Below are 24520 nucleotides of genomic sequence, written 5' to 3' on the forward strand. Positions count from 1 at the left end.
AACTATTCTAGTTGGGTCACACATGACACAAGAAAAAACACATGACTGCGCTGACAGGAAGAGCCATGACACTTTTTGCATTATGCTCCTCATCTGGATATATTTCAGAAAGTCTGGATGTAAGGCAAGGCAAGGCAAGGGAATTTTATTTGTATAGCCCGTTTTCACAAACAGTTTGTCTCAAAGGGCTTCACATGGCATCATAACAACATCCTCTGTTCTTAGACCCTCACATCGACTGAGGAAAAACTCCATAGAAAACCCTTTTAACAGGGAAAAATCTGAGAAACCTCAGGGTGAGCAACAGAGGAGGGGTCGCTCACCCAGGACGGACAGACGTGCAGTAGATGTTGTTACAGACAAGAAAACAGTTTACAATACAAAATGTGGGAAACACGGAAATGTTAATAACAGCTGAAGAAGGAAGCTTCTGGTAGGGGAGGCAGGGAGAGCAAGCCAGCTTGATGGGGGACTGGATGGCAGACGTGTTCATGGAAGGGGAGCGCAGGCCGGTGTAACAGTAGGGAATAAGGGGGGGGGGGGGCGATGCAGGCGGCGGTTGGGGCTCCGGTGGATCTGTGGAAACACAGAGAGACTGCGAGACACCAAGGCCAAGCTACAAAGTGCAACAAGTAAAATGTGCAGGGAGGAGAGGAGGAGAGAGGGGGAGAGGAGAGGAGAGGAGGGAAGGGCTCAATGTAACCTGATGTGTCCCCCAGCAGTCTAAGCCTATAGCAGCATAGCTATCAATGGTTCAGAGCTACCTGAACCAGTCCTAACTGAAGGCTCTGTCATAGAGGAAGGTCTTAAGCCTGGACTTAAACGTAGTTAAAGTGTCTGCCTCTCTGACCCATGGAGAGAGCTGGTTCCACAGTAGAGGAGCCCGGTAACTAAAGGCTCTACCTCCCAGTCTGTTTGTATTGATACTGGGAGTCACTAAAAGACCTGCATTCTGGGAGCGGAGTGCTCTGGTGGGACAGTAGGGACTAATGAGCTCTTTCAAATAGGATGGAGCTTCATCATTGAGAGCCTTATAAGTTAGCAGAAGGACTTTGAAGTCGATTCTAGATCCTACAGGAAGCCAGTGGAGAGAAGCTAAAGTGGAGAGATGTGTTCTCTCTTCTTAACTCCCTTCAAAACCCTGGCTGCAGCGTTCTGGACCAGCTGGAGACTCTTTAGAGAGTATTTAGGACATCCTGACAAGAGAGAGTTGCAGTAGTCCAGCCGAGAAGTGATAAATGCATGCACCAGTTTGTCAGCATCACTCTGGGAAAGGATGTTCCTAATCTTAGCGATACTTCGAAGATGGAAGAAGGCGGTCCTAGTCACATGATTTATGTGGGAGCTGAAGGAAAGGTCCTGGTCAAAAATGACCCCAAGGTTCCTTGCAGTTGTCCTCTGGGTCAGGGTGATGCCATCTAGAGTAGAGATCCAATTCAAGAGTGTGTCCCTGTGGTGTTTAGGTCCAAAAATGATTACCTCAGTTTTATCTGAATTGAGCATTAAGAAGTTAGAAGACATCCAGGATTTAATGTCTTTCAGGCAGTCTTGCAGATGAGTAAACTGGCTTGTGTCGTCTGGCTCCATCGACAAGTAAAGTTGTGTGTCATCTGCATAACAGTGGAAGTTGATCGAGTGCTTCCGGATTATGTCACCTAATGGGAGCATGTAAAGAGTGAAGAGAATTGGTCCTAAAACTGAACCCTGTGGTACACCATATGTAACTCTGCTATACTCCGAATGGTCATTATTAACATTAACAAACTGAAACCTGTCAGATAAGTAGGACTTAAACCATTTTAGGGCAGTTCCTTTAATCCCAATGTCATGGTCTAGTCTCTGTAGCAGGATGCTGTGGTCGATGGTGTCAAATGCAGCACTGAGGTCCAAAAGGACAAGCACAGAGACAAGACCTCTGTCTGAAGCTATAAGAAGATCATTCGAGACTCTGACCAGTGCTGTTTCAGTGCTATGGTGTTCCCTGAATCCAGACTGGAAGGCTTCAAAGAGCTCGTTGCTGTGCAGATGTTCATGTAACTGCTCCAGGACAACCTTCTCAAGGATCTTGGAGATGTAGGGGAGGTTGGATATTGGCCTATAGTTTGCTAACACATCTGGGTCAAGAGAAGGTTTTTTAAGTAAAGGGTTGATGACAGCCACCTCATGTAGAGGAACGGACCCTGTGCAGAACCTTAAACTGGACAAGTCCCAGACGAGCACAGGAGGTGGTCGATGGTGTCCTGTGTACAGAGTGATCCCAGATGTTAGCACTTAATTGTATTCCCAATTCCCTTTCTTGTGTATTCTTGATTTTGGCACTTGACTGGTTGCTTGAAGCCTAAATGAAATTGTATATGTTAGAAGTCATGACGTGGACTAAATGAGAGGAAACCCTCCCAGGTCTGCCCTGGAGGTGCAGAGGGGAAACTGGGAAATGTCTGGAGAGAAAATCACTGATCTGAAAATAGCAAAACAAGCGAGTAGGAGGGAGGCCATAAGTAAATGACGAGTTGGCAAAGCTATCAAAGACATTGTGTACACATGGTTTTTGAATTGTTTCATATCCGTGTCATACCACACTGAAAACACAGGGTCCAGAAGTGATGGAGGAGATAAGTGGCTGTTGTTTAACCGTCCGAGCGGGATGCACCCAGAAATTTAAAGTGCTGTCTAAAGTGATACCAGATCTTGAGTGGACTAAGAACCAGCGGAGGACTGCAGGACTCCAGTCATGGTCTGAACGGTCTGAGCTGCTGCCCGGTGCACAATGACAGACAACATCATGCCTCCCTCTTTCAAGAAGACTTCCCTCTCCTTATAGAACGATGATGTGCTGGGCTGTTATTTAGGGATGCGGGTCCATTAATTGGAGGAATAAATGTGGTAAACATGGTCTTTCTCCCACTGTTACTATATTTGCTTCAAAACATCCAAATCTTTCTTAAGAAAACCTTTTTTTAAACAATTGGACTCCTTAAAAACTATGATTTTTTTTGGGCTAAACACTGTAAAACCTCCACCTAACTGGCTACTGGTGGAGCAGGAAGCCTGTCGTCCATGGTCACTGGCTGCGATCCTGCTGCCTCCAACTAAGATCAGGAGGTTTTTCTATAATAATCCCATTCTTTGTAGCATCATCTGTATCTGGAAACAAATCAGGTCCAGTTTCAAGCTAGAGTCCGTATCCCCTGCACTATCCAGCGATAGAAAGCCCACTTTTGCCCCTCCTGGTGTGGGTGGAGCTTCCCCAGTGTGGAGTCAGAGATCTAAAGTACACTTAGGATGTGCATTTGCTTCATTTTTACAGCTACAGAAAAATTTGGGGAATATTTTTTTTCACTACTTGCTAATTAGGGTCGATATACAAAAACATCAGAAAGATTTTGAGAGAATCGAAACCATCATTTGATGACTGTTAGAAACCGCCGCCACCTGAAACTAAGTTGATAACCCACAGTGGCAACGCCCCCTTATCATTAAGTCCCCCCCCCCGCCCGCCATCCGCCATCCACATACACAGACGTAGGGAGAAAGAACTTGGTGAACCAGTCTATGGGACGGAGCCCTTGAGAGGATCAATACATGTTCACCCCGTACAAGACATGGTCTCATTCAATCTAAAATGATACACATGCTTCACTTCTCAAAGGAAAAGATGCATAATAAATACCTAGAGGTGTCACCCTTGTGTGATAAATGTAAACCCTCTGTGGCAACCCGTCTTCACAGTTATGGACTGTGTCCCGAGATGAACTCTTTTTGGATCGACATTTCTCGTATAATATCTGAGTTCAGGAAGACTGTGATCAACCAGAACCAGAACCTCCGCTCATTGTTCTGGGATGTCTGAATCCTTCAAGAAATCAAGCCAAGCACAACGATGCTTTGTCTCACATGGCCAGCTAGCATAACAGCTGAAAACTGGTTCCCACACTGTGGAAGAGCGTAAATGCACCGACGTCTAAGACGAGCTGGAGAGCGTAACTAAGACACTCCGTCTGGAAAGAGTCAGACATATTTTGAAAGACAGACTTTACCATTTCAATAAAACTTGGCAACCTCTCATGTCGAACCCAACACAATGTCTCTTAGCGTTCACAGCACAGCTCCTGGCATTGTCGATAGATGAAGGTCCTTGCGGGGTGCACTCTGGCAGGGGTTCTTCCTGGAGATCTTTGGGTCTTCGGGTGGGAGAAGCATCCACGTAGCTTATTTTGGCTGCGCCAGGCCAGGCTCTATGGCGTGACTGGCCACCAGGCACTCACTGATGGCCACCAGGCACTCACTGATGGCCACCAGGCACTCACTGATGGCCACCAGGCACTCACTGATGGCCACCAGGCACTCACTGATGGCCACCAGGCACTCACTGATGGCCACCAGGCACTCACTGATGGCCCTGCTTTTGGGGGTGGCTCCAGTCAGGGCTCTTGGCTTTCCCTGCAGGGTCTCTTAGCATCATTTTTTGACAATTTTTTTCACCTAAAACAACTCCTTATGTTTGGTTTTTTTTTGTGTGTTTTCTGAAAAACTTGAAAAAAATTACTTAGGTGATTATTTTAAGAAGGCGATGAAATCCAGCAGACTACATCATCGGCCATCATCAGCACTCTTGTTCCTCTTCTTCACGCTACAACACTATAGATTCAGCCTGTTGGGCCTGTCACAAATCACATGAGGTATCATAACATTTCTTTTTCAAGTGCTGAGCTGCACTTGAATCACTTGTAATCAAGTCTTGGTGTGGTCATGTTACCATGGTTTCCTGTGTTCATGACGCTCACGCTCTGTGTCACATTCATCCACCGTGTAACATTCAGGGTTTGCTTTCCACGATCAAACTGTGCAGGCAGAGCTATGATGGATGTAGAAAGTTTCACGAGTATTATTTTCAGGCAAAGTCAAATTGTTCCTCAACATACTCGATAAGACTACACAAAATCTATGTGCTCAGATACGGTCCTGATTGAACCTTTGAAGCCCTGTGCTTAATCAGCACCATACTTAGGCTTCTAATCAATGGGAAGGTGGGTGGAGGAGGCCAGCATGCCTGACAAATTACACTGGCTGAGTTATGTGAGTTGTGCCGGGGCTTTAGAAATACCTCACAGAGCCTCAGTTGCCTGACAGACATCACTCGTGAATTACGCCGCTGACATCGCAGGGCTCATGGGAGAAAAGTTCCTGGGATGTCGAGAGTTTACGTCAGTTGTTTGTTCTTGCAGACCCTGATGAAAGAGCACCGTCTTCACCTCCTTCTCTGTACTTTAAGACGTAAATGCCTTTCAAATTGGGTGTGTGTTCAGGTTTAAACACCGTCGAGCAACAAAGACAGCAGGACCTGCGGTGTGAAAGGTTGAGCGATTGTGTTGGCTCACTTTCATCCATGTCTCTTTTTTCAGATATTTCGTCACTTTTATGAAGTTTCGTGTGTTTTGACAGCATTTGGTGATTGACAAAAGGCAGTGTGCAGAACTCCCCGCCGTCTGTGTCACTGGCGGTTGTCAAACCAGAGTTTACTGGTGGAGTGTTTGGCCGCCTTCACCTCGTTCAGTCCACTGAGCCGTCCTCGCCGAGCCTCCACAATAGAGGAGCAGAAAGTGGAGCGCCCACGTTTCAGAAACCCTTTATTGTGAGACTCAGGCCACATCAACTATTTATGATCTGCAGACCGCAACCTCATTCAGGCAGGCGTTCAAAGGGAAAGTAACCACCAGCCGTCGTTACACAGTTTGTACTCGTTATGCAGTATTGTGCATTGATCATTCTTTCATTTGTAAGATGTGGACTAGTTTGTGTATTCATTAACACTGCGAGATACTTTAACGATTGGGGATATTCAGTGATGCGCCACGATATTCCAGCTCAACATACAAACTGGGAATGCAGGCAATTATTGAAATTATTTGTCGGTGGAGGGACTGCGTGGGCGTTAGTGGAGCTTTATGCTGGCAGGAATTCTGTTTAGATATCCTTAAGTTATCATGTTCCACAGTGATGCAAATACCAATGTCATGACTCCAGTGCGAGTTTGTGAACCGTAGTCACTCTGATTTCAGTTCAAGTAACATTACATTGCATATTAATGTACAAACCTTTCTCATTTTCTTTTCATTTCTCCTCTCAAAGTTTAAAAAAAATAATCCTGTTTGACAAAATGTCAATACATAAAAAACATGAAGCTGAAATTGAATTGGAAACCTTCAGATGAGACAACTGCTACTCCAACAAAAAGTATTAGTTCTACCACAAAAGCACAAAATATAAAAGATTCAATGAATCACTACAAATATCTTTCAGCGTTTCTAAATGTCCTGCTGCTTACAGAGACTTAAGCCAGCAGTTAATCACAGAAAGGAACACGTCTGCTTGCAAGATACGGAAAAATTATTGGATTTTTGAACGGCCATAAGGAATTAGAGGGCAAAGAGCCAAGAGAGGGAATTCTGCCACCAAATCATTTTGTTTTGTTTGGTCAGACAAAATTAAGAGGTATATAATCTGCCTCTTTGTGTTGTGTAGCTTACATGTGAAAATGGTACGTGTGGTACATGAGTGTACAACAGTGTAACACATCCTGATCATTCCATCCCTCCATCCATCCATTTTCTACCTCTTATCCTGTTAAGGGTTGTGGGGGGTGGAGCCTATCCCAGTGGCTGTCGGGTGAGAGGCGGGGTTCACCCTGAACGGGTCACCAGTATCCTGATCATTGTCAATGACAATTTGTTATTGTGAGATTTTTACTTTTGGAATCTTGGGTTTTCCTTTGCTGTGCGATTATTAAAAATGCTGCAGCGGAAGAACAATAAAGTATTGACAGATTCATTTATTTTGACAAAATAAATCCATAGAAAATAGACTTCTAAGTTCGTCAGCGTTAGAGGGTGAGATTAAATCCACCATAAAATCTCCTTCTGTTTTTTTTTGTTTTGTTTTTTGTACAAAGCCATCAAGATTCCAGAGTTGATGGGGTGCGTCTGAATGTACCATGATGGTCCTTGTTGGCAGGTGAAGCTGCATCTTTACGGAGTGTTGCTCATGCTCAACACATGCAGGTTATAAGTGAAAGTACTGCAACCACACACGCGCAGATGCTGCGATTTGTCCTGCAGGGTCAAGAAAATGAGTCAGTATGAATGTCTGCTCCGATGCATGGAGGAGTATTAGAGAGGGAGGGGACAGGGAGAGGCAGATGGGCCTTTGGCCCTCCTTTTGTTTGGAAGTGATTGTGCCAGAGATTTTACTTCATGACTATTTTGGCTTTACTCTGGGATTTACACGACAGACAGAAAAATCTAGCTGCATCCACTGCTTGGTTTGGTGCTGATTTCAGTCTCTGTATCAGGACTCCACTGGAAACATTTCTCTTTCAAAAACAACTGGTCCAATGATTGAACCTTGGAGCACACCAATCAAAAGTCTGTAAGGAAACAGGACATCCGCAGCTGTCACATGCACAGTAGAGAGTGTGACATTGCATTATTGTCAAAGAAAAATGAAAGCAAGGTGATGAAGTCAGAGGCAAAACATCCACAGTTCCACAAGAATACATTTAACCAAAATTCAAGTGAGACCCGACCCCATTCTTGTGGTGTTTGCCACCTACGTGCCTGCTTGTGCCCAAGTATCCATCAAAAAGCTCAGCCCTTATCACTTGAAGCAGGGTCGTGCTGCCACTCCCTTTGAGGATGTTTGCAGCGTCATGGAGGACAGTGACCATGTTTCTGTCATGTTTTTTGCTCTGGTCTTTTATCCAGACTCAAATGTGCCACTGCTTGAACACAGTTGGGTTGAATTTATAGTTGAAGTGACTTATACTCCATTTCACACCGAAAAACGCCTGTCAATGTGGGTTTTTGGACCCTCGTTTGCTCAGCATCAGGGCTCATTCCAGCTTCCAGCAGACCCGGATCTGAACTCCCGTTGTGAGGCTGCGTGCCTGTGGTTTTCTCTCTCCACGTCATCGCGCTGACACGTCATCACTACACATGAACCTGCACCGGAACACTGAGGTAAACAAACGACAACACGGACGTCATCGAGTCGCACGTTAGCGTTGTCGTTGCGTGCATTGCTATGTTGTCTCTTTTACAAAGCAGACAAACTCGGCGCAGATGGAAAATGTCTGAGCGCCGCTGCAGCGAAGGAGGATGATGTTTTTGGCTCGACTGGAAGGGAGCAGCAGAAGCTACAGGTGAAGCCTGACAGGTGGCAGAGAGACAAAATCAGGATGTGACAGGAAGGTCGCGAGAAGCCTGAGACGACGTGGGTTACATTTTTCACACTGCAGGCGAGTCGAGCCGCTAAACACCCGGGTCGAATTGCAGAGTCGACCCTTTCAGAGTGCCGAAAAACCCGTGTTGACCAGCGTTTCTGGTGCAGTGTGAAGGGGCTAAAAACAGGTTACCAGTTACAGACTTTCATTGCCTCCATGTATGATGTTGTTGTGAGAGAAGCGTCGACTGCTCTTCACATGAAAAAAAAGAGAAAAACGGTCTCGCTAAGTCAAATAATTGTAGTAAAAGTGTAAGTTTTAAAAGGTTGTCCACGTCCTTCAATTGAAGTTTCTAACCAGAACTAATGACACCAGCATCTGCCTCAGCTTGACGTTCTTTCAAGAGGTTTAGCAAGTGACATGCTAATATGCTAATCCCAGGTGATGAACACAGCTGAACAACAGGGCTCCTCAGTGAGGATTTGTAGGCTTTATGTTTGTTATTTCACCTTTATTCAACCGTTTCTCTATTTTCCTGCTCTCTTTGTGTGCCAAATGAACCATTTTATGAACCCAATTCATCTGCACGCTGGTCAGCTTGGTTTCCAATTAAAACTCTTTGTCAGGATATTGCTGATTTACTCTTTTTTTCTTTCCTTCTTTCTTGCAAAACGTGTCGTGTGCACATGAAGCATTAGAATCCATGAATCTGAACATTAAGCGAAAAAGAGGATGCATGAAATGTTTGATGAGTGGAACAAGGTTAATTCATTTTTGTTCAGTTGAATGGGACCTTCTGAGCACTGGCGAATCATGAAGTATCAACTAGAAGGCCGAGGCCCCGAACGCAGAGGGAAGGGTGGCACTGCGAAGAAAATTCAGCTCCGGCAATTTTGATGTGCACGGGTCCCAGTTGGAGAGGGACCCATCGTCCCTGAGGTGCTGCTTCCTTCAGAGCCTGCTTTGTGATTCACACTGTGAATTCTTGTTTTTTGGGCGGTTAGTTTACGCTTTTGGCAACAGTTTGTGAACAAGAGAGTGAAAAATGACTTTGTAGTTGGTGTAGCAGGTCTTTCCAACAGCGTCTCTCGACTCAACTACAACTGTTTTTGTAAATCTAAAGAGCTGCATTTGCAGAATTTGCTGACTTTAATAGGACCAATGAATATGGAAGCAGTGGTCCACCGTTGGAGATTAGATTTTGCTGGAATTTAAAAGATTGCACAGTTTTGTAGTATAACATGTTTACATCAATGATGGATGCTTTTCACTCGCCCACTGTCCTCATCAGGCCTCTCCTTCCTGCGAGGCAGAAATGCTTTCTCAGCTCCCTGCTGCACATGGTGTTCCTCCTAAAAAGCTATTACTTCATTGTCCTTGATAGCAAGAGGGAGCAAAACAGGAAAAGCTTGGGTTTTCCTGGGGCTAATTTCACATTAATCTCAAGTGAGATGGCTCCAGGAGCCAAAGACATCGTGGACTCTGAGGAGGTGGGCTCGACTGCCAGACTGCTTCTGCCTCTTGAAGGTCTTCAAAAAATGGATTTGTTTGTTTGTCAGTGAATTTTAGGGTTGAGGTGCTTCTCTTGTGTAAACCTTTTGTAACAAAAGTCTTGGAGATTGACAGAAGAGGAACACAACAGATGTGGAGAGCAAGGAGTGACAAGAGGCCATCGGGCTTTGCCTCCTGTCTGTAGGACTAAATTTACAGCCACTGTGGAAGAACGAATTTCACGAGTGAGTTCCGATGTGTTTTCACTGGCTGTGGTTATAATGTGGTCGGGACCATGATGATTCGTGGTGCCAGCATCACCAAGCGTGGTAGCACAGCATCATTCCATCATGAGTTATAGCTGCTCTCAAAAATAAATGCTACAATTTGGCCTTCAGTCACACCTCACGTGGCAGTTGACCTTTGTACCCCGCGTTGACAGGTCTTGTGGTCTTTCAGATGTTGACGAAGTCACATGATCTAGATATTATGAATGCTTATTTCATTGTGGGGAGTACAATATCATTTATTTTTTTGCTGTCAAGAAATTCCATGTAACCCAACGAGTACATCATGTGTTATACTCCTGTGCCTGCTGCTACAAACACTTCACACACTGGAAAGGCTCATGGGTTTGCTCTGGGAATAACACAGTCCGCTGGAACACTCGTGGTTCCTCCTGCTGGCGAATATTTGTGAGTGACACACAGTAATTCAGGGCAGTAAAGGGCAGTCGTGAACCCGTCCCTGAAGAGTCACGGTGCTTGGGAATCCTGCGACTGAACAATAATTAATTTAAATAACTGCGACGTAACTGTCAGCATGTGCAGTGTAGGCTAAGAGCTCATGATGAGGGTCTGTGGAACAGTCTGGTGTTGCAGTCTTGCTCGCCTTATTAAGGCCTGTTTTCATCGTATGGAGCTCGTATTTTATAGTTGTCACTTGGACGCTCACAAACCCTCAACAAAATCCTGTGCAAAGACACATGGTGTCACTGTTAAAGGAAGGAGAATTCACTTGGTGACCCCGGGAATCTTGTGACCATCTTGGGGGTCCTGATCCCCAGGTTGGGAACCACTGATGTAGAAACAGCTGAATGGGGAGAGCCACAGTCTGGGACACGATTCAGAGACCACTGCATTAAAAACACAATCCCCTCATTCAAGCGGGGATGCTGACACAGAGGTGCTGGACAACAAAAAATGCATTGAGTGCAGGGAGAACTTTGAATTTGGCTCCGACACAAAGCAGCGCCATGCAGGGAGGCATACACACAAACACACACGCGCACACACAAACACACACACACACACGTAATTAGTTTTCATTTACCTTGCTGATCAAAAGATGATCTGTTCGACAGCGTTAACTTTTCATAGTTGTCAAATGCGTCTTTGTTTCCTTGTTGATGTTTTAATCCGACCATGTAGGGACGCGTTGTTGGAAACTTGACAGGAATTAAAGTCAGCTCTCGCCTTTACATCACTTAGATTACCCAAGATTGCAGGCGCTGCATTTCTTTTTAGTTGACCTGCAGAGTTTTCTGGGCTGTTCCTGATCCTGCTTTGCAAGTTTAATAAGCGCTAATAATTGAAAACCATCTGCAGTGAAACACAAGAAGCCCTTAATCAACAAAAGCAGGATGTCTTAAAGAGAGAAGGGACTAAACGGATCAATGTATCGACCCGGCTCCATGACCATCAATACCATCCTCCATCCTCGGCTCCTTCTCTCATAGGTGACCATTGATCAAGGCGAGATGAAGGGGGAATGGACGGATTAGGGCGATTTCACAGATTGGTGCATTGCCAATCGAGCATCACTCTTAAAGGCTCCTCATGGGGAGAGAAGATGTTCACGGGTCACTGAGGTTACGGTCCACTAACCATGTTTGTAATAACAGCTGCGGAGCAATTACATTCACTCAGGAGTGAAGCCAGGCACCGGCGTGGAGGTGCGAGTTCCGCCGTCTGAAGAACAAACTGCTTTTGATCAGAAAACTCAGATTTGTCGTGATCCAACAAACGCGATCTGTCTCATCTATCAGCCTCTCCGTGCTTGATTTACGAACAGGTGCCCTCAGAGATCTGAGGCGGCTTCTCACTTCATACTTCTTTGATGGACCATCTGACTAATTCTGTTTGCAGCGAAAAGACAAAGCATCTCCCACCCAGATGAGTAACACCTCATCTAACATGTATGTGGCTACATTTGAGTGAGTGTGTGTGTGTGTGTGTGTGTGTCTCAGTTATAGCAAAGTGTGTGTTTCATCATTTTTGGGTTCAGATGACCAAAGAGGCCTGTGAGACCGCAGAAGAGATCGACAGGTCGCTTTCTGCTGTCAGCAAACTGTAACTCTCCATCATGGCGGAGCTGAGTATCGGCCACAGGGGAGCCGCTGCTCAATGGAGCTGTGAACCACATATTGAAGCTCTGTCTGCTAGCAGATGGCTTCATAGTCGTTAGCTGGGTAAAGGCCACAGCCTGTGGACATGCTGGTTCAGTTCACAGATATGAGCGGGCTGTTGATGCTCACTGGGCGCAAAGGGTGGAGATCCGGTGGCGTGAGCTGACTGGGTTACCGCTGTGTACTGAGTTGAGTAAATTAAACAAACTGTTGAACCACCGCGTTCCTCTCGACGTGTTCTTCTCTCCGGCTGTGTTTCAGTACATCCACCCAATAGCTGCTGTTGTCATAGTTCTGTTCGGGCTGTTATAGATTTTTGATTTTGACATTTGATTAAAGGTTTGGTCTTTTGTATTCCTTGATACGATTTTCTTGTTATAAAAAAGAAAAACGACCCAGCCCTTAACACTAAAACTAGAAAAAAACGCAGAGGGGAGAAATACAAAATTAAGAAAAAACACAGGAAATAGGGAACGTTCTCATAACATCAGCTAATTTTGCCAGAGGCTCTGATGATGTTAAAGACGTTGTTTCAATCTGCCTTTCAAGAACATTTTCAGGATCTTGAATCTTTCAGGCTTTGTTGTCCCAGCCAACAGCTTTGGTACTCTTTGAAGAATGTTATCCTCACTTTAGGAAGAACATTCAGTTAACAAAGTCAAAACTTCCTGGCAAAAACATGACCAGAACATTGCACATGATATTTTCAGAACATGGAGCAGTGGTCCTCACTGTGGCCCCCAGCAAGAAGGTTGTGGGTGGAGCAGTGGTCCTCACTGTGGCCCCCCAGCAAGAAGGTTGTGGGTGGAGCAGTGGTCCTCCCTGTGGCCCCCAGCAAGAAGGTTGTGGGTGGAGCAGTGGTCCTCACTGTGGCCCCCAGCAAGAAGGTTGTGGGTGGAGCAGTGGTCCTCACTGTGGCCCCCCAGCAAGAAGGTTGTGGGTGGAGCCCCGGCTGCAGCACGGGGTCTTTCTGGGTGAGTCTCCATGTTCTCCCTGTTCCTGCTGGGTTCTCTCTGGTACTCCAGCTTCCTCCACAGTCCAAAGACATCAAGAGGGACCAGGTTAATCCAGACTCTAAATTGACCGTAGGCGTGGCTGGGAGAGCCAATGGTTGTCTGTCTCTATGTGTTGGCCCTGCCATGGACTGGTGACCTGTCCAGGGGGAAGGCTGCTGGGATAGGCTCCACCCCCACCACCCTGAACAGGAGGAGAGGGGGAGCATGGAGGGATTTTCAGAACATGTAACTAGAACTTTCTAGCTGGGTACATACTGAAAAAACAATACTAGCTGTATCAGTTATGGGATTAAAAGGCAGCCAAGTGATTATGAAGCCAAATGTTAGAGGCACAAACAAACAAACATGCTATAACAGTCATATTCAAGATGTTCCAGAACAAATATACCTGCTACAGCAATAAATGAAGGACGTAAAGTATTCAGTAGTTCTTCTTCTAGCAATAGGCTATAATAGGACTCAAACACACACACACACACACACACACACACACACACACACACACACACACACTAGCAGTTGACGTCAATGGTGCACAGTTTCTAAGCATAAAAAATAAACCATTTAATGCCTGTTGATCTGAAGTAATCCAGTGTGCTGAAGCCTCACCAATCAGGTTCTCTAGTGAACGTTTCTGACGCCATGTTTTTAGGTTCCTGTCTAACGCACCACAGCTGAGAGCTCCAGACGACGGCGGACAATGAGCCTAAAATCAAGGTGTCAGTGGCATTTTCCAAAACAACCTGGCAGGTTCAGGACACTTGGATTACTTTGAACCAATTCTGAGGTTTTATTAGGGTTTGGGGTTTTTGGTATGAAGATTTTCACCATTCCCTTTGGTTGTTTGGCAAATTACTGCAGGACAGGTCACCGTCTACGCACGCTCCTGCGTGACGGTGACTTTGGTGACTGCATTTCCATTTTGGGTGAATATCCAGTAAAGAAAAGGAGAGAACACACTGGGTCACTTGATAAAGTTAGTGGAAGGCAGTACGACCCTCCAACGCACCAGGGACGCTGATCCGACCTCAGATCCAGGCTCTGCAGCCCCTGCTGCTGCAGGTGTCGTCAGGGCAAAGTCCTGTGACTCCTATTGTGCTTGGGGCTGTTCGAGCACTTCAGCTTTGACCCCATGGCCAGATATCAATGATGAGTCTTGACAGGATTTCAGTATTTCCAGATTTATACAGTAGGCAGACGGGGAACAGTGAAATCAAGACCAAAATAATTGTGTCCATTCTCTAATTGTGGTTAAAAATTCATTAATTTGCTGTGGACCCCTGGGAACCCCCTCAAGTTAAAAAACAAACAAGAAAAAAAAAACCTTCCAAAATAATGGTTCATGCATTTGTGTGAGGAGAGATGTCTCATTTGTGGGATGATTACTTTGAAAGTTGCAGATTTTAATTACGCGTGTGGCTTGTTACTACCTTTGCAGGTGCTGTTTGAGTAATCCAGGCTGGGGACTATCAACACCTGGATGCAGGTCTCAGTCATTGAGGGGGGAGGGTGGGCGGAGTCAGTCCATCTCACAGAGATGATTGATGGGTTTTGTGTGTTGTGTATTCCTCTGACTTGTGTACAGAAGCTGAGAGCAGTCAGCCGGGCTCATGATATTGAGTTAATTGAGTTAATGCTGAGTTAATTGAGTTAATGCTGAGTTAATTGAGTTAATGCTGAGTTAATTGAGTTAATGCTGAGTTAATTGAGTTAATGCTGAGTTAATGTTCTCATTATCACAACATTCCGACCTTCATATTTCAAGAAAATTAGATTAATGAGCACATTGTCTCAAGATAAAGGCTCTTCATTTCAACATAGGAATGTCTGGTGTCTGTTGTGTCGTACAGTAGTCTGATACCCCCCCCCCCACACACACACACACCTGCCTGTACTCTGTAACAATCCTCACAATATCGTGTCTGCATTTCCTGTTTCGATCTCCTTGGTTCCTTATATCTAATTTCATATCAAAGCAGTACAAAAGTTTAACGTGTTTTTTATTGAAGTGTTCAAGTAATTTAGAAAAAGTACTTTATCTCTGCAAAATAGCTTTATTTAAATTTCAAATTCAGTCAAGCAAATCTGTCTGTATGATTGAGATAAAAATGCAGATCAGAGCAGAAGCTCCATGAATCAAAGTGGTCACCAAGTAGCGGCAAGGAGGAGGACACCACAGTTGGAAAGAAAATGGAGTTGGAAAATACAACAAAATGTAGCTCCGCAATATTCGTCACGAACAAACCAGCGTCCCACTGAGGTCTGGGATGAAATCATGGAGATGGCGTACTGAGATAACCAGTTCCTGGGCGCTGTCTGTAGGTACGTGGAGATCAAAGCAGGCAGAGATCAAAGACTACAAGATGACAGCCAGATCGGGAGCCTCGCAGCGACTGAGGCCACCGTCAGAGATTGTCAGGGAGGTCTTTTGAGGTCGTGCAACCCCTCGACCCTGAAGCGCTGTACATGTGTGAACTGCACTGAGATAAATGACCAAAAGAATTTGTACTGTTTAACTCCTCCGTTGGAGCTGCATGTCAGTGGTGTGCCTGTCACAGTGACCTGACAACTTAGATTTTTTTCCTCAGTTCATTTTTTAGTCCCAGTTAACTTTTGACCCAGATTTAAAAAATGGCAGTTGTTGAGATTTCGTGTTAACAAGAAAGGGATGTATATCATGCTGGAGTCCCAGTGGACCCTGAAATTCACCGTTGTCTCCAGTTTTCGCCGAGTCAGAGACACGACAAACAGAATAATATTCAAACAAATAGAATATAGTGAGCAACACTTGGGTCTGCCTGAAAAACTGTGTGTCCTCATCCACTGAAGAACACCGAAAGAACCGTGGTTGATTGTGACTGCTCCCCCGCAGCTATAAGCTCACGAACAGTGTTAGTGACATCCTGCTGCAGGAGCGGAGGGAGCCCAGTTCGGGTGGACTTCAGCGAGGAGAGTTTGTTTGTGTTTTTGGGGGAAGCTTGCCACATCAGCCTAGTTTTAAGAGCATTTCTTTCTTTTGTTGTCAGCACCACGTGAACTACATCACATCATCGCCCCGGCAACCCCATCGTTTCAGCGTCTGTGCAGCATCTCGGCAGCTCTGTGCAAGCTCACCCTCTAACAGCTCTCCACCGCGAAACCCCTGAAGTTGAGACATTCATCAGTGCCAGCAGAATATTGTTTGACTAACAATAACAGTGTTGTTATTGACTTTTCTGTCACTGTGAGTTGCTGCTCATGAGAAACAGTGCCCACTGAGCAAAAAGCCTGCACATGCATGGAAATGGAGACTCCTACCGCACACACACTCTGAGGTGTTCAAGCTCCCGTGCTTCATCCTCTCTCATACTCGATGTCAGAGCTGACTGCAGGTCTGATTTCCTCTCAGTTTCATCCTCAGGAGTATCAGATGGAGTTTTACTCATTTTAACTAATTTGAGGAGGTGATTCGGTGTGTTTGGTGTCCTCAGGTGCATTTAAGGAGGAAGTGATGACGCTGGAGACAGCTTGACTTGTCTAAGCAGGAGAGGCACGAGTGGAGCTAACAACTTTAATGAAGGTTGCATTCAACTTAGGTGAGGCAGACTCAGCAGGCATGTTCGGGTGTGGAAGGAAAATTAATGGAATCTTGCCATTTTCAGTGTGTGCACCTGAGCTTGTTCTGCTCTGACAAAAAATGACTTATGTGGACGCGGCAGTGGAACAACAGTTGTGTGTACTTGCTCAAGCCTATGAGACAGCAGCGATGCTAATAAAAGAGAACAAGGATATGGTTTTCCTTTTTTTTTTGATTTTCAGGCTTGTAACTATCGATCCAGAACCCTGTCAGTTCCTGCAGAGACACAACTGACATTTCTGGGCTCCTGTGCAGGACAGCCTTTCCATCTAATGGCTGATAAACATCTTCCTCTGTGTCTCAATCACAGGTGTCCTGAGGTGCACCCCCACTATCGGCATCCACTGGGGCTCTTTTCTTATGATAGAATTCCCTGCTCAGATCACCACTCGTCACTCTTCGTTGATCAAGGTAAGCTGTACGCTCTGGAAAGCCCATGTAGTTTTTACTGTCACCATCGTCACATTTCAGGAAGGTGTGGCGTACCCTTCGCACTGGAACTAACATTGGTCGTTTGCATAATCTCTCCACTTTCAGTTGTATTTTTCTGTATGTTAGTTTCAGGTTCTTTTCCCCTCGTTCCTTGTGTTGCTCCTGCTCCCAGCCTTTGCCTTCTTTGAGTGAATCAGCTGTGCATTGGCAGTGCCTCAGTCCTTGTCAGTCACAGCTCTGCTCCCGGTGTTTCTCAGTTCCTTCCAGCCCTTGGGTTCCCTTCCTGTTGCATCTTCAGGAGAGTCGGTATTTAGGTTCAGTTTCTGGTGTCAGTCTTGGTCAGATCCTTGTGCCTCTGTGTGACCTTAGCCTGTTGTCACGTTAACCGGTTGTCACCCCAGCCTGCCTCTTCTACATTTAGTTTTTGTGGTCGAGCTTTTCTGTCTTTGTTGATAAAGTTCCTCACCTCCTGCCTCCTTGCCTCTGCATTTGGGTTCCACCTCCCTCCTCACCTGACGGTAATGTTCCCTAGGTAGACTCAGGCACTGGGACTGAACTTCCTCCATGATAACAAAACACAGTATCAGTTATGAAATAATTAGTCCAAACTTCACTATTTCTCATAGCACCTCTCTACCTTAGCGGCACTCAAAGCCCTTTACAGTGTTGATTCATTCACCGATTCATACACACACACACACACACACATATGCATACACACACTGATGGTGGCAGCTGCCCTGCGCATCAGGAGCAATCAGGGGCTCAGTATCTTGCTCAAGGACACTTCAACAAGGTCCTGGGGGGGAAGTGAGGATCAAACCAGCGACCCTCCGATGCTAGACAGCCCCTCCACCTCTGAGCCACGCCGCTCGCCTCTCAGGCTTATCTGGCGAATCAAATAAAACGTAGTCTTTGCTTTAAGTGTCTGACCAGGAGTTGCAAAAGCTAAACTTGCACGTCACTTTACAAATATTGAACAAAGCGTTATCAGCGGCTACATTGACATGAAGTCAATATTCTGATATTAACCATGATTATGGCGGCACCATGAATGAGAGCGATTGCAGTGGGCAACAAAGAGATTAAGACATGTGGAGAACTCTGGTCGCAGTCACTGTATGGAAATACTCTGTCAATGATGACGTTATCACAGCTTGACGTGAGAGTTACAAATGCACCAGCATGTCAGAAATGGTTTCAGCTCAAATTCTAGAGAGAAACCGACGTTACACGACAAACTCTGGATGTAGACTTTGCTGTGACACGTATGCAGGATTGCTGACGTCCACGCAAGCAAACAGTTCTAGACAGAACATCTAAAGGTTCTAGAAGAGACCCTTTTGAGTTGAGCGTCACCCCGACAGTGTGTTGAACACACGTCCCAAAGAGCATTCACAAAAGCTTCACTATGCTTTGGCGCTAACAAACTTTTATTAATGTACCCTTCCTGTAAGGTGCTACAACTATTGGACAAAGACACATTACTTTATGATGCTTAATAACGATAATAATAATAATAATAATAATAATAATAATAATAATAATAATAATAATAATAATAATGATAATAATATTAATGATAATAATAATGATAATAATAATAATAATGATGATAATAATAATAATGATGATGATGATGATGATGATGATGATGATAATAATAATAATAATAAGAATAATAATAATAATAATTGAAGCAAATTAAAGAAATGACCTTTTGTTTGGAAACATCCATATATGGTTTTTATTCTTGACACAGCTGCACCAACACACATCCCTCTCCTTTGTTTACCACCTATTTAGTATCATTGTCACAGTTTTGTCAGCTGTTAAATCATCCCTCGCGATTCATTTACCCATAATTCCTTGTCTCACCTGTCTTGCTATCTGACGCTATAATACAGACCTTTCAAAAACAAACAAATGGTAAAAACATCCATCTTTCCTGACTTCCCCCGGCGTCTTCCTATGTTGTTGCTCATATCGTACCTAATGAGAACACGTCAGCAGTTGTCAACAAGCGGATGTCATAATGTCGGTCCTTTTCGTGACAGTGAGGGAGGGAGGCTTGGGCTGGAGTCACCTCCGTCACTCAGTGGTTTATTCTTCGTCGCCATCATTCTCCAGGGCTGTCAGTGTGTGTGCCACTGAAACGCTTCAGTGACATGAAGAATAGGCTTGCTGTCGTCGTAGTCACCGGCCCATCTTCCCATCAACAACATCCATCCTGCAACACTTTGGCGATGATGGGAGCCTCAGTGGAGACGTTCATCCCTTTAGGCTGTTCAGAATTTAAGATTGTGATCTGAAAAAAAGCTTGTGCAAAGAACTTTATAACAGATTTCCATCTTGAAGCTGGCAAAAAAATGTGGCGCTATAAGTACATGTGTGGAGTTAAAATCCTTAAAGAAATAATTACACAAAATGGGCCTTTTGCCATTCAAGCCATCAAACAGGTGTCCTCAGCTCACCAGGATGTTTCTCCTTCCTGCATCACTTCTTTTATGACTCCAAAATGCAGAAAGAGCCAGCCATGTGTATTTAGCTTGATGCTCATGGCACCTGAAGGCTAACAGACACACAAATGGCTTCAAAATGTCCATTTACAAACTCTCAAGCAAAATGGTCCTTACACATCTACGGAGTGTAGGATCCAGAGCAGACCTCAGTCCCACCACTGTTTTGACCATCCTGTTCATGACCATCGATTAACGTCGCGCTGATGAATGTGGCGCTGAAGGCGGGAAGAGAAACTTCTTTGACCTGGAGATTGAAGCCCTCATCTGATGAGCCGAACCAACTCGTTGATTTGAAAGAGGGAAAAAACGGAAGTTGGAACATGCAGATTTGATCTCAGTCACCGCGAACCCTTCAGCAGGGCTGCTGTCGCCACTCAGACACCAGCAGGTGTTTTCATATTTAATGATTCATGACGTTCCTCAGTGACAGTTGGTTCTTAGAGTGCCTGAAGCTCCATTTGTTTCCTGAATATGTGGCTGCAGATACTTGGAGACCAGAATGGCCTCACAACAACATTCAGACTCATGAGACATTTTCAGACAGTGTTGCTGTTGCTAGCCATCAGTCTCCATTAGCTTCAAGCTAAAGATGCGTAGCTGGCTCTTTCTGCAGTCTGTAGTCACAAAGAAGTGATGCAGTGTGACCTGAAGACATCTACTTGTGTGTACTTGAATGGCAAAAGGCACATTTTGTGTGAAATATGGTTTTATTTATTTCTTTGTTCCACTGAGTTTCAGCGATTTTGCACATTTTGAAAAACGTTGACAGGTTCAGTAAAGACAGATGGTTCCCTGCTGTAGCCTCGACTGTCACCGCTAACCTTTATGTAAAGCACAGAGGGATTTCCAGGGAAGCTGGTTGCGGTGCCTCGTTGGGTGATTGCTGTTCTCAGCGGTGTCGCCTACATCTTTCCTGCTATTTTATTTGCATAAAGTACAAGGCATTTCAACATTTCAGTTCTTTTTTGCTCCTGTTTTGCCTGATGTCGCCCTTCCTGTTCTCCAGCCAAAATAACAGCATATCACCCACGGCACAAGTCTCACCGCCTTGCAAATTGGCTGTTATTCGTTCACATTTTAGGTAACTACCCTATTTACAACTGAGAGGCAGTACTTCTCCCGTTGCTTTTTGTATTATGACATTGCCCACTGAGAGACACCCCCTGCAGATTCACTTTTTTAAATTGATGCTTGTAAAAACATTCTCATTTGGCCCACTGATACATTTTTGGTCATGTCCACACTTCTCTTTTCAGTGACAGTAATCATATTTAGTTTCCTTCCATGCCGGTCGGCAGGTCTTCTAGCTCTGCAGTGTAACTAACTACTTATTGAACATTTATGCCGGTAAAGCTTTTATGTTTGGAGTGAAAATGCAAAGAGAAACCCTAGAGGTGTGTAGTTCTTCTGGGGGCAGGAGGCTCCTCTAGGAATGCGCACGCAGTAGGTCAATGTCCAGTTCCTCACAGGTGAGAAAAAATAAGGCTCTGTAACACACAATATGCTGCGTCGTTTGCTCTAATATGGATAAAAGGTTCAAACATCGTGGTCCCAAGTCACTGGGCACAGCAGCAGTGGACAATACAGAGCTAGCATTAATGTTGGTGTGCTACATTAATGCTAGTAGTGCTACCATTAATATAAGGGTTGCTAGCATTAATGTTGGTGGTGCCACCATTAATATTATTGTTGCCAGCATTAATGCTAGTGGTGGTACCATTAATATTAGTGTTGCTAGCATTAATGTTGATGGTGCTACATTAATGCTAGTGGCGCTACCATTAATATTAGTGTTACTAGCATTGATGTTGGTTGTGCTATATTAATGCTAGTGGTGCTACCATTAATATTAGTGTTGCCAGCATTAATTCTAGTAGTGCTACCATTAATATAAGGGTTGCTAGCATTAATGTTGGTGGTGCCACCATTAATATTATTGTTGCCAGCATTAATGCTAGTGGTGGTACCATTAATATTAGTGTTGCTAGCATTAATGTTGATGGTGCTACATTAATGCTAGTGGTGCTACCATTAATATTAGTGTTGCTAGCATTAATGTTGATGGTGCTATATTAATGCTAGTGGTGCTACCATTAATATTAGTGTTGTCAGCATTAATTCTAGTGGTGCTACCATTAATATTGTTGGTGGTGCTACATTCATGCTTATGGTGCTACCATTAATATTAGTGTTGCTAGCATTAATGTTGGTGGTGCTACATTAATATTAGTGTTGCTAGCATTAAGGTACTTGTGTCAATTTTGTGGTACAAGTATTAATGCCAGTGGCGCTAGCATCAATGTTGGTGGTGGTAGCATCATTCAAATCGCATTGATGTACAATATTTGCAAAATGACAAATTGTATCAAAATACTGTTTTTTCTTAAATACTTGGGTGCTGCACTCATTTCTTTCCTGCATATCAAATTCTGCAGACTTAAGAAAGCTTCTTTTTTTGAAACGGCCTCCACAAAAATCACACCATCATCAAGCAAATGATTTAAAATAATGATGTAAAACTTTAACATTCCTTATAATATCGCCAATCCCTTCACAATGACAATTTTGGCTGAAATAATTACATTTAGATAATTTTCCCAGACTGTGTTGCTGTGCATTAGTTTCAGCACCTACCACTCATGAAGGTCATAAATGGGTTCCTGTTCTTCAAGTTTTAGAGTGGTTCTTCTTCATATTGTTCTTCATGTCTCTTCTCAGCTTCTAACACTGAGCCCCAATCGTGAAATGTTGGTCTTGTGCAAAAAAACGTCTCCCTTATTCTCCGTTTTAGACTCAGATTTAGAGAAGAACGGAAGGCTTTTAAAATCCCTGATCCTGGGATACAGAGTTATGGAGCTCTTTCAGCTGTCTTGTAGGCTTGCAAAGATTTTAATGTTACAAGAGGCAAAAAATAGATGTTGTGATTAAGGAGTTCAAATCGCGTGGAAACGTGGACGTGGAAAAAAGAACATCACACTATTCAGATGCATCTCGGCCAGTCTTGGTCTGTAAAGTGTTACTGGTACCTGCTGCTCATGGTAAATTATGTCAGATAAGCCGATCGATGCCTTTTAAATGTGAAATGTCCTTCCTCACTGTCTCTACTTCCCCAAGGACAGAGGGAGGAGGACAATGGGGGCCACTGGGGTCTCCCCCCAAGCTCTGCTGTGGCTCAACCTCTTCAACTTCATCTTTCTGGCGTCTCCCCTCAACCCGGACGACCCCAACGTGTGCAGCCATTGGGAGAGGTCAGTTCCCTCAATTCATGTCTCTTTTCCAATACTCCAAATGAAATAACGCCACTCAAAATGCAGCAGTGAACTAATGGACTTGCTGCTACAAATCAAGGGGGAGGGGTTTGCCAATAATCAAAAGCAAAACGGGAAAGGTTTACTCCCGGGGACACAGCGAGACTGTAAATCCAGAATGATGGTAATGTGACTGCCTGAGTGGGCTCACCACTCAGAGGAAAGGCACTGTGTCATCTCTGGTGAGTGCAGGTGCTGTGATCGATGATCTCTCGCTGTAATCAGTAGGAATTTGCAAGGGGAAATTTCGCTTCATGACTATGAGGAGTTTTCATTCTCACTGAAGGTTGCATGGGCGAATGGCACTCAGGCCATCGAATCCTGTTGGAGCCACAGGAGAAATCGGGTTCATTTTTAACTTATTCTGCTTCATTGACACAAATCTGAAGTTGTAAGTCACATTTCAGTTTCATCACAAATTGATCTCGCTGTGGAATGATAACTGTAGTAATTGGTGGGGATGGTCTACATCTCAGAGACACTGGTGGTCTATGAACCAGGATCCCCTCGGATCCGCCAGCTCTTCTCTGCTGGCTGTTCCACAAAACAGAGCCAGAACATTTGTGATAGGAACTGAGGTTACAAATAATAAGAACTGACTAAGGAGCTGAAAATGCTGCTATTTTTAAACATAAATTAAGAACCCGCGTGTTCACTCTTTCACATCGAGTTTTATTTCATGTGTGAATTGTACAACTTATTGTTGCTGCTGAGTGATTTTTTAATGATCGTGATCAGTTGAATCAGTTTTATAATAAATAATGTATTTATTTGTTCTATATTTAATACATTTAAATGAGTGTTTTATTTTCATGATTCTATTTTTTGCCATTTTTGTTTTCCTCATGTACTAATTGTTAGTGGACTCACGTCTTAACTCTTTTTTCTCTCCTTGTATTGGCAAATGTTGTCTCCAGGTCCGTGAGCATATTTTCCTTGTTTCCGTCTTTTCTGTTTGGCCGATCGCTGAGAAGCACTTGAATGTCAATGTCTTTGTCTGAAAGTTGCCGTGTAAATATAATGTGACTGATGAACTGAGATTGCCGTGTTGGACGTGCGCTCTGGTAAGAAGCCGTTCAGCCGTGGAGCAGCAACACAAAATTTGTTGGTTTTTTTTTTCCTGTCAATGAATTTGACAGTGACAGGAACAGACATTTAAGACGGTTTGAGAGGTTTCATTTTGTGGAAGGATCGTCTAATTGTGTAATTTTACATTTGCTCCTCCACATATTAAATTTGCCCTTTGGAAAGCGCAAGTCAGAAACCTTTGGAGTGGCAAAGGAAGTGTTTTGGTTTGTTTTTTAAAGCTGCCAGTGTTAGTAGAATGAAGAGCAGCGAGGAAATAAATGAAAAGCATCCTTTGTGTTAATGGTTGTCAGAAAACTGGAATAAAGCTCTCAAAATTCCTCCAAATAATGGGTCGTCTGGGAACTTTTTCAGCTTAAAAGGTGTCGTCTCAGGCAAGAGCAGTACTCAGTAATATGTCTGGAGGGGAACTGCTCCCAGGACT

At 44.3% G+C, this 24520-nt stretch overlaps 1 protein-coding gene across 6 annotated transcripts in view; it reads left to right on the top strand.

Annotated features, from left to right (window-relative positions):
• LOC147268855 (multiple epidermal growth factor-like domains protein 11) overlaps positions 1 to 24520 on the top strand; it is a 164518-nt gene that overhangs the window by 21733 nt on the left and 118265 nt on the right. For 5 of the 6 annotated variants that reach the window (XM_086223613.1, XM_086223632.1, XM_086223622.1 and 2 more), the window contains exons 2-3: positions 17059 to 17159; positions 22817 to 22950. In XM_086223613.1, the coding sequence (XP_086079739.1) occupies positions 17109 to 17159; positions 22817 to 22950 (185 nt within the window). In that variant the 5' untranslated portion in view covers positions 17059 to 17108. The remainder of the gene's footprint in view (positions 1 to 17058; positions 17160 to 22816; positions 22951 to 24520) is intronic. The other variant, XM_086223649.1, reaches the window with a different exon arrangement.

This window comes from Aulostomus chinensis, chromosome 2 (assembly GCF_037954235.1).
Source record: "Aulostomus chinensis isolate RoL2024-O1b breed Wild chromosome 2, RoL_Achi_v1.0, whole genome shotgun sequence".
Lineage (NCBI taxonomy): Eukaryota > Metazoa > Chordata > Actinopteri > Syngnathiformes > Aulostomidae > Aulostomus > Aulostomus chinensis.